Below are 10,364 nucleotides of genomic sequence, written 5' to 3'. Positions count from 1 at the left end.
AGGCTCTAGTAGCAAGCCTGTGTTGCCAAGGTTTAAGTAGTTAAAATCAGCAATGAATTACATGAGAAAGTCTACCATAGTGTTTGACAGTTCTGATGGCATAGACCCTCACTGCTGGTACTTCTGATGTGGTGGGGAAGCAACAGTCCTCTGAAAAGAAGTATAAAATCCCTTCTGCTTTCAGCTTTTCAGGAATCAGTAAATGTGCACTTGCCTGTTCTCTATTGCTGCCATATGGAGCTCTAGCCTAGTAGATGAGGGGCAACAGCACTTGTTCACTCTAATGCTAATGTGGTTTATGCAGGGTCCAACCTCTGTATTCCAGGTTGTCTTTTAATATAGATTTTGACTAATCACAGTTAGCTGTGCAAGCAAATGTCATGACAGGATGTCCAGAGTTGCTAAACATTGTTTCTTTTATTCAGCAGTAAAAGGAACTTGATACAGGGATTAGCAAACACCACACTGGACAAGCCTACTGAATCACTTCCTCAGATCTCTGAGTCACCACTCGCCCATCCACAATTTCTTGTGTGGTGACCACCACCTTCTTAATGGTCTGTCTCCTGGTGTCTGCAAAAGAGGAATAAAAAGTAACTGGTTAGAGTGCAAAGCCTAGGATGGACTCGGGAGACTAGATCAGAGATCAAAAACTTGCTTTTTTAAAAAAGAAAAGCCTGAAGACTGCCTTTTGACGCTGCTAAATGCAACCTCCACCTTGAGGACACCTGTGCAGCTTTTCAATTGAGACTGCAACTGCTGCTTGTCAATGAGAAACAGGGCTGGTTCCTAGGGTATACACTGGTAAATATGAGTTCAAGCTTTGTATGTGTGCATTACATCCTCTGATGCATAAAACTGACTTCCTGAAGATACTTGGGTACAGCCAACTGGCTTGATACAGCACTGTGCTTGGAGCCCCTGTGCATGTTGAACAATTTACTCAGTTTAGCGTTCTTCACACCAAGCCACAGCCAAAAGAGTCCTGTTGGTAGAAAAGCAAACAAAGCCTGGGAGAGTGTTTGAATTGTGAGGCCGGGAGATCAACAAGCAGGTTTCAGGCAGACACAGACATGCAGAAGCAAGCAGCACTGTGCTAAGTAATGTCTACTGCTACATCATAGAGGAGAACTTACCTGCTTTGCCTGAGTTCTGCAACTCCCCTCTGAAAATACAAAACATGGCAGCCATTTGTTTGCTTCATCCTAGGACAATTTGCTTACTGTGATGGCTTCCTGCTACAAATTTGCTTACACACCTGTGCCACCGAACGCATTGCATTAGCTTCTACAGCCATATTTCCCATCTGCTGCCTTGTTTCCTCCAAAGTCAGTGGGGTTACTCAAGGGACTTAAATGATTGTTAGCAACCTTTCTACCACTCGTAGCCTGACAAAAATGAGGCTGCCAGTATCAGATGCCATGAGGGTTCCTGCATCTTTAGTAATGGTTTTAGAGAGAAAATTTCACTAGTAAGACGCCTTGTCACATCACATGGCTACAATGATAAGAGAAACAGCACCAGTGGGTTTTCCCCTTTATGCTGTTCTGAAAGATGCAAGTGCCTTCCCATTCTATACCTGAAAACCACCTGTCTTAGCTAATGGTCTCCCCCATTCAGGAAAAAGCAGAAACTGAGTTGGCCCCTCTGTCCCACAAGGCAGTCAGCTCAGAGACAGCAAAGTCAGTCATGTACTGGTTGCAGCTCTAGCTATATAACTGAAGGTTGTGATGGTTCAGACCTAATTAGAATGTAGATTTACTTAAACTTTTACTACCCTGACCTAGGGAAGAACAGCAAAGCACAAATGATTATAAAGAAAGGAGGATAGAATTATTAACCTTGTAACTTGATGCTATGCCCAATGTGAAGGTAGCTCCTGGTATATTTTTATTAGGAAGCAAGTTAAGTATTTTTAGATACATGCAGCGCTAGAAAAATTACGTCCTATGGATAGATACATCACACAGAATTTTGACTGGATGGAGTGGCTGGCAAACTAGCAGATGTAGATTTCTGAAAACATGCCCCCCTACCAGTGTCATACTGTGAATCAAACTTGGTAGCATGGATCATACAGGAAAAACCAGCCAGGGAGCCTGGAATGGCTGCAGCTTCCTGTCAAATGTAGGTTGGGGAAGGGAAAGTGAGCCTGATGGAAGAACTCCAGGGACATTCAACAGGCATATGACCAAGAAGTACAAGGAAGGAAGTCAGGGGCATAACCCTTCGTTACCTGTCTGTTGCCCCCTCGATCAAGCTACGGTAGTGTTCAATCTCGTTCTCTAGCTTGGTCTTGAGGTCTAGCAGGGCCTCATAGTCTCGGGCCTGCCTCTCCAAGTCAGCGCGGCAGGCTGCCAGCTCATCTTGCAGCTTGGCGATGATATGGTTGAGATTGGTCATTTCATTTTGATAGTGCTCTCCTGTGTTCTTCAAGGTGTTCTCCAGCGTATCTATCTGCATCACAAAATGGTTTGGGCTTATGCAGTGAACAAAATTTGATACCCTAACTTTTATACAAAATTAGGCAAAAATGAGTGAATATTGGCCAGGACTCCACAAATTCTGTAAGAGCAGCTCTCTTAGTTTAATGAGTTTTAGATTTGTTCTTTCAACAGTAGTACCTTCATGTGTGTTGACTCACAAAAAACAGCTTCTGAAGCTGAGCAGAGCTAGGTTGCTTTATTGATAGAGGAAGAAATCAACTATTCAGGTGGGGGAGTCAATATGTTCCATGGGGCGAACAAAAGTCTCTGGGGTGAATTTAAGTCTCTGGGAATTCCACCCTGTGCTTGTGCAGCTTTCAGCCATTGCCACACCTTTAAAGTTTAAATCATATTAAAATAGGCATCCGTGCCAAAACAAATGACATTTAATAGGCCCAGTCTGTAATATTTATGCAGCTTGGGGAGGTACAGCTGGTGCTGCTTGTGAAGCGGAAGTAAGAAAAGCTGCATCCTTCATTCACCGACAGCTGGAGCAAGGAGCAAAAGTGTGTGTCCTTTCTTACAGTAGCATCTGTCACTCCTGGAGCCCAGCAACCACAGGTGTGAGAAGCCTGGGCTGACTCAACTTGAATAGGGTGCAGTGGCTGACCCAGAAAATGGATATGGAGGACAGAACTGTGTGCAGTGCATCACTGGTCCAGCACCCCTTAGCTAGCCGGCTAATAGACATTAGCAGCAATAGATCTCAAGCCAGCTCTGGGTGCTTGATAAGGCATTGGTCAAAGCAATCTTTCTCACTTCACTCTTCACTCCAAGTTGATTGGTCATAATAAAGGTATTTTGCTTTGGGGGTCAGTTCCTTTAATTCTAAGTTCAACCCTTAGCTGTGCATTCTGATGTAACAGACCTCTTATTTGATGGATTTCATCTCTGAGGAAAAACTATCTAGAGTCACTGGGGTGCATTGGTTACAAGTGATGAATTAAGACCCTGGGTGGCCTTCGGCCAGTTCCCAAATCTCAACCTAACCTACCCCACAGGGTTGTTGTGAGAATAAAATGGGGAGGTGGGGAGAGCCATGGATGCCAGCTTGAGCTCTTTGCAAGGATAGAACTGTAATAATACATGAATAATTTTGATACGCAGATGATTGACAAAGAGCACAACAGGAGACAACACTCCTGCTATAAAATAAGTAGTGGTACTTCTTCACTGCCTGTTGCATGCTTATAATCTGCAGGAAGAAGTTATTCACTGCTCAGGAGAGCCTCTTATGACCTATACTGGGAATTGGGAAGGAAAGAGGGCACCCCTCTTCTTACCGTTTTCTGCAGAGTCTGGCGTTCAATCTCTATTCCCTGGAGCTGCCGACGAAGCTCTGTCAACTCGCTTTTGGCTTCTTCCAGTGCCTGGGCATGCACATCTGCTTCTTGAGACATGGAGTCAAACTGCAAGGGCGAACAGTAATGGCAAAGGGAAGTTAGAGTGGGGCAGAGAGCCATGCTCCCTCCTAGGGATGAAGCAATCTTGTTGGTTCTCCACATTTGTGTTCTCCACATTTCCATCTCATTTTGTGATTGTTTTTTAAAGGTCCCTGCAAAAAAATTCATCAGCATTTTAGTGAGTTTCTCCTAATACACAAGTTTGTAGGCAAGTTCGCCTAATATACTCATTTTTGCACAGCAGCCTCCCCAAATACAATGATTTTCGGTACGTTCTTTCCACTGCTACCTGCCATTGAATGCATACTTTACCTTAGTACAGTGGAACCTTGGTTGTCGAACATATTCCATTCCGGAAGACCGTTCAACTTCTGAAACGTTTGACAACCGAGGTTCAATGGGCGATCAGCAAATTCCATTGCGAAAATGGAGAAATGCGCCTCGGAAGCCATTCGACTTCTGAGGCACATTCGAAAACAAGCATTCACTTCCAGGTTTTCGGCGTTCGGGTTCCGAATTGTTCAGCTTCCGAGACGCTCAAAAACCGAGGTTCCACTGTATTTGCATTCCTGCTTGGCTGGAGAATGGCATTGCAAAATTCAGAGAAGTGTGAATTCTGAACAGTGGCTGGGTTTCAAGTTTGCATATTGTTTTGTGAAAAAAGTGAATTAGGTAGATTTGCCTTTAAATGTGAACTCAACCAATTTTCTGTCCCGTCCCTGCTCTTCCCCTTCCCTAGCTCCCTCCTCACCTTGGTTTTGTACAAGTCCTCAGCCTCGGAACGGCTCTGCTCAGCCATTTTCTCATACTGGTTGCGGATCTCAGCGATGGTCTCACTCAGGTCATGTTTCTGTGGATTATCCACCTGCACCGTTATGTCAGATTTGGCGATCAGAGCATTGAGAGCCTCTACTTCCTGCAGACCATGCAGAAAGGGAGAAAGCCTGTTAGGGGGCAGAGGTCAATATGGCCTTTGGGGGGAAGCATTTATCTCCACAGAGAAGCCTGAAGTATATGTATACTTTCCTATTGTTTACTACTGTCTCATCTCCCTTCTATTTTAAGAGTTTAAATTGTAAGTACCACACTGCCAGGTGTCCCCACATATTTTTCTCAGAACATGCTTCCAAGGGATCTAGAGACCTTACTTATTATTCTTATTTTTATTATGTATTACATGCTTTTTATATTGGAATTTTATGTTGTGAAAAGCCCTGAAATTGGTGGATAAAGGGTGGTATACTACTACTACTACTACCAATAATACTACTATTAATAATAATAACATTGTGTCTGCAGTGTGAGATATTTCTCAGCTGTATCTGTTGTAACAATGGATGCTAGTCTGGACTTTTTACATGGTTTATTACTGCAGATCATGGCATCCGTGCAGCTGTCATAGCTTTAATATAAAATATACCCCTCAACAAACTATGCACAACTCTGGTACCAGCTCTTACCTTAGACATGACCTAATAGGGATAGCAGACAGTTTTACTGTAAAGATCAGCATACTGATCTCTAGTTTCCAGAAAAGTTTAATCATCACCCTCTCATAAGAAGGAACTGGATTTCACATGGGCAACAAAGTCTTCTTTCAAAAGTAAATTATTCAGGAAATGTATAGGTAACTTGTTGGTTATCCCCAACTAATGTTGTGACCACGCAGTTTCAAACTTATCTCAGGACACAATGGCAAACTTGCAGGAAATAAACAATGCTTCAAAGGGTTTAAGGTGTCAGAGTATTCACTCATTCGGTTGGCTCAAAATAGTATTTGAACCCCAGATTTTCAGTGGTTGGGTAGGTCACACAACAGGCCCTCCTTTTTGCTCTACAATCTCAAGGATCATCCTTGTGCTTTGCTTAATCACGGCTTGGGGGAGAGATACTATTGGCTTGTTGACATAGGATCCTGAAGGGGAGATCTTAACTCTGACGGAAGGTACAGTTATCTATCCCTGACTTGTGCTCCACTTATGACCAGATCGGGTGTACTCACTCTCCATGTTTAAGTAGGGCCTTTATTTTACTCTCATAATTAAGGTGTGTATGAACCGTAGGGCTTGTGGCCTGCATAGTTGTAGCCTGAAGCAGCATCTTTCATTCCATGTAAGCTTTCTTTATTCCTCTGGTGTGTGTGTGAATGTCGTTATTGGCTATTATTATTATTATTATTATTAGGATAAGGGCAAGCATGTATTTACTATGGACACACATACTGACTACATGGGAAATATTCCAATCCTCTCAGAGCTGTGTGTTGAATACGTGGGGATGGACACACAGGTGGGTTCAGACGCAGCCCTCACCATACTGTTACCTCATGGTGGCTTTTGCGCAAGTGAGCCAGCTCCTCTCTGAGGGACTCCAGTTCCCCTTCCAACTTCAAGCGGGAATAGTTGGTGTCATCGATCATTTTGCGCAACCCATGTGAGTCCTTTTGCACGCTGTCACACATAGCCTGCTCTGCATCCAGTCTGGAAGAAGGGAAGGAGGAAACAAGAAACAAATGAACAAACAAGTTGCAAGGCTGAAACCAAGTGCAAGTAATGGAACAGACTTTCACTTAACCTTTTAGACCTGGGTGTAAATCATGCTCAGGTATTTTCCCAGACCACTTCCACATTTGGGGGTGAGGGTTAACATAATTTAAATATTGATATTAGTATTTTAATATTTTAATCTATTTTCATGGCCATTGGGATATAGCTGGTACTCTGTTGTCTCATCTGGCTCTGGTCTGAGTGTAGGATGAGATGCATGTCTCTCTCAAAAATTTAGCAGCAGCTTTTCAAACCTTTCTTGACTGCCACTTTCCTTTTTATATATATATAAAGAAGGCTCACAGGTTCACATAGTCATATGGCTTATATGTGTATGTTTTAAAGCAAATGTTAAATTTCTGTCCCATCATTCAGCTATGAAATCTCAAAGCAGTTCATGTGATAAAAGCCAACTACAAAGAATAAAAACACCTATCAATCAATATAAAACTGACAAGGAACAAGAATCCAACAAACACCACTCCCCTCCTATTGAATCAGACCACTGGCCCATTTAGCAACACTGACTGTCAACAACTTCCTGGTGTTTTAAGCAGAAGACATTCCTAGCCCCTCCCTGGAGATGCCAGGGAGTGAACCTGGGACATGGTGGTTCCAAGCCACATATAATCGAATTTACAGAATTTATCATGAGGTGCAGCATAGCTGAAGAAAGAGATGAGTAAATAAGGTGCAGGAAGGATGTCAGGGTTGGAGGTCATGAAAAGAGGTCCCAAGGAACAGACAATTAGCCATGTATAGAACAGAGATTCTATCTTCATGACCCAGGTATCTTTTACAGGCAATGCCAATCATACGGACTAGAAACATTAACAAATTTGCAGTTGTGTGTCAAATATTAATTTCAATGTAGAACCTCAAGAACTGCGCTAGTAAAATTCCTCCACAAAAAGTAACATACGCTAAAAGTGTGATAGCCAGTTAACACTGAAGAGTGTTAAATTAATTGATTAGAAAGTGAGAATGTTTCACTTTGAACCTGTGAGAAAGCAACATTTTCAAGGGATCCCAGTTTTTATTTTTGAATCTTCTTTGGCATATGGAATTCAACACGCAAACACCCCAAGAGACTTCATTGTGATTTCTCCTCACATTTAGGTGTCTGGGGTAGAATTATACACTCTTTCCACAGGCCTGCTTTTATGGTACAGTTTTTGTAAAGGTTTGTAAACAAAACAACTTACTTGTGCTTGAAGTCATCAGCTGCCAACCTGGCATTATCGATTTGCAGAAGCAGCTTAACATTGTCCAAATTGAGGTCTTCCACCTGACATGGGAAGGAGCAGTTGTGTATCAATAATGCATGTACAACACAATCCTATGCAAAAATCCCACCGTGTTCAAATAGGTTTGCATCAAGCCCATATTCTCGGTTCCTGTTGAAAATCAGCTGAACCTAGAGGGTTGCAGCTTGAATAATCAAATGTATTTGCAAAGCAAATGAACATATTTGTTTTCACGTGCATGGCAGACATGTTCTTTGGACCATTGCATTTGGTTATACAAAATAAAATCTAGGTTCTGATGGCTGCAATGTTTGCTTTGTGCTATCCAGAGTAGGCCATTTATGAGACTCCATTGTGTTGATGTGTAACTTGTTGGAATGAAAATCTGAATGACTGAATCTTCAATTCAGTGTTCCTGTTCTGTCATATACCACTACATCAATAAGATGTGTTGTTGTTTTTTCTCTACAGGCTGGGTGTATCCTAGTTGGATCATGTTCCATGTGATTCCCTGTCAAACATTGTGTTTCAGCAGAGCCCTTCCTCCTTTTTCTTTTAAACGGATGTGAACCACTTTGGGAGTCAATGTCTGAACAGTGGGATAAGAACATAATAACTCAACACACAAACTACCCCTCATTTTGAGCCACTCTGGTGCATTATGGGTGGACTAGCCCTTGCAAACCAGCTATAAAAAGCTGATGAGCTGCTATTCAATGCTCAGCTCTGGGAAATTTCCTATGAATGAATCTACCTGGTTAGATGTTACACATCTCAGCACCTTTCAACCCTGGTGTCATAAGAACATGCTGAAAACCAGTTGGGCAGAAATGTAGATTCCACTAGGTGGTCAAACAGGTAATCCAAGGATATTAGCGTGAAAAGAAAGCTACACCTACCAAACCAAGGGCTTGGATCTCCAGCTACACTCAGCTTTTCAAATATGAGCTTACAACAGGGAAACAATTGGAGTTGTATGCCTCACTATGAAACGAATACATTACAGCTGTGCTTTCTTTTTTGCGGGGGGAGGCAGTTGTTAGATAGGGGAGGATTAGGTGATTTTTTTCAAGGAAGTTATTACATCCCCACATTTTGGGAATGTCTGGATCCTCCTTTGTTTGGACATGCAAGCATCCCGTACAAGGAAGAAAAGAAAGTCTATCAAGAAGGGGTTTTATTTCCATACAATTCTTACAGAAAGCAAGTGAGGGAATAAGCTTGTATTTTTAACCAGACTGTTGCTAAACTGTCAAGAGAAAACAGGATCAAAAAGTTATATGGGTGTGGAGAGGGTGCTTGGTTGCTTTCTGGAAAAGCTGGGAAAACATTTAGACTGCACACGCGCACACACAACACTTTATTCTAGAATCCAAAGTGCATCTCCTCCAATTTAGTATTTAGCAATTCCATATGCTTTTCATTGGTGTTTATATGGATTATGGCAATACCATGTACATGAAGTGCTCTGTGGCACTTTTAAAACACTGGAAGATAGGAAAATAATATATCCATATTGCAAATAGGTTTAGGGCTGAGTCTGGCTCCTTTGCCCCAGTTCTCCTCCAGTTCTGCTTTCCACCATTCTCTCTTGGCCTTCAACCTGTATTAGGTCAATGTGTCCCCTTGGCCACTGACTCTACTCGCCCAGTTTCTGACCTTTCTACCCATGCCTTTATCGTTTGCACTTGCCCTCTTGCTTATTTGCCTGAATCGCCTGGATTTACCAGCAGTACGAACACTCGGACAGCAAAACGCTAGCAACGCACGCTTTCCAGCGAGTTTCGTTGAACATAGTGGGGAAGAAAACGTGCGTGGAACGAACCGTGGCCTTGGTGGGCGTAGCTGTGTTGGGTCCTATGAAGTGCTGGAATGATCTGCAGATAACCATCCGTACCTGGAGATGGAGAACCACCTGAAAGGTGCTCTAGTATCCTCTCTCGCCAAGCCCACCAGCGTTTTGCGTCCCCTCCGCTCGCATCCCTTTCCCACCTGCCAGGTGTTTCACCCCGTCCCTTTCAGCCGCGCCCCTCACCTGCTTGCGCAGCTCGGCCAGGGGCCTTTCGCAGGCTTCCCAGTCTTTCTGGCCGATGGCGCCGGCCTTGCGCGCTCGGATGGCGGCGATCTCCTCCTCCAGAGCTCGGTTGGCCACCTCCAGCCCGCGCACCCGCTGCAGGTAGCCGGCCAGGCGCTCGTTCAAGCCCTGCAGCGCCTCCTGCTGCCGGCCCGGGCCCAGCCAGGCGGGAGCCACATCCGCGCTGGCCCGCGCCGCCGGGAGCGCCGCGTGCAGCCGGGACAACGAGAACCAGGAGTCGGAACCGCTGGAGCTGCCGCGCACGGAGCCCGCGGAAGAAGCCGGATAGAAGCGCCCCGAGGCCGCGGACAGGGAGCCGCTGCGCGGACGAGAATAGAACGACATCGCGCCACCTGGCGCGCTGGGCGCCCGCACCGGCCCGTTATATCCTCCAGGATGCTCATTTGCATGCCCAGGTAGCGGCCAGCCAATGGGAGAGAGCCTAGCTGCCACATTGGTAGAAGAGAATCCGTTTGCATAAGCCTCCTTTGTTTGCACGAAGGATTTGGGGGGGGGGGGGGCTTTGGCACAAACTTTGGGCAGCCTTTCAGGCGCTCGTCTTGGACCGCCGTAATACAGTAATCTCAAATAAGAAGGACCAAAGGGGC

General features: G+C 44.4%; 1 protein-coding gene across 3 annotated transcripts; it reads right to left on the bottom strand.

Moving 5' to 3' along the window:
- Nucleotides 1–398: 398 nt before the first annotated feature.
- On the bottom strand, nt 399–10,277 carry LOC114603372 (keratin, type I cytoskeletal 18-A-like). Of its 3 annotated transcripts, XM_028742315.2 has the most exons (9): nt 9,718–10,277; nt 7,641–7,723; nt 6,213–6,369; nt 4,641–4,805; nt 3,770–3,895; nt 2,237–2,457; nt 1,137–1,165; nt 864–985; nt 399–573 (listed from the first exon to the last, which is right to left on the bottom strand). In XM_028742315.2, exons 1-9 carry the CDS (start codon nt 10,099–10,101, stop codon nt 505–507), a joined length of 1,356 nt encoding a protein of 451 aa, XP_028598148.2. In that variant the 5' UTR covers nt 10,102–10,277; the 3' UTR covers nt 399–504. The 3 variants fall into 3 exon arrangements, with proteins under 3 accessions (XP_028598148.2, XP_028598157.2, XP_028598167.2); XM_028742324.2 differs by lacking the exon at nt 864–985 and having other exon boundaries at nt 9,718–10,274; XM_028742334.2 differs by lacking the exons at nt 864–985; nt 1,137–1,165 and having other exon boundaries at nt 9,718–10,271.
- Nucleotides 10,278–10,364: the final 87 nt, after the last annotated feature.

This window comes from Podarcis muralis, chromosome 1 (genome assembly GCF_964188315.1).
Source record: "Podarcis muralis chromosome 1, rPodMur119.hap1.1, whole genome shotgun sequence".
Classification (NCBI taxonomy): Eukaryota; Metazoa; Chordata; class Lepidosauria; order Squamata; family Lacertidae; genus Podarcis; species Podarcis muralis.
This window is presented reverse-complemented; position numbering and strand designations above follow the sequence as displayed.

Coding starts and splice junctions, on each gene's coding strand:
- LOC114603372 (XM_028742315.2), bottom strand. CDS start 10,101: ATGTCGTTCTATTCTCGTCCGCGCAGCGGCTCCCTGTCCGCGGCCTCG. Junction 2,458..3,769: donor GCCAGACTCTGCAGAAAACG/GTAAGAAGAGGG, acceptor TTTGTGATGCAG/ATAGATACGCTGGAGAACAC. Junction 986..1,136: donor GCAGAACTCAGGCAAAGCAG/GTAAGTTCTCCT, acceptor TTCTACCAACAG/GACTCTTTTGGCTGTGGCTT.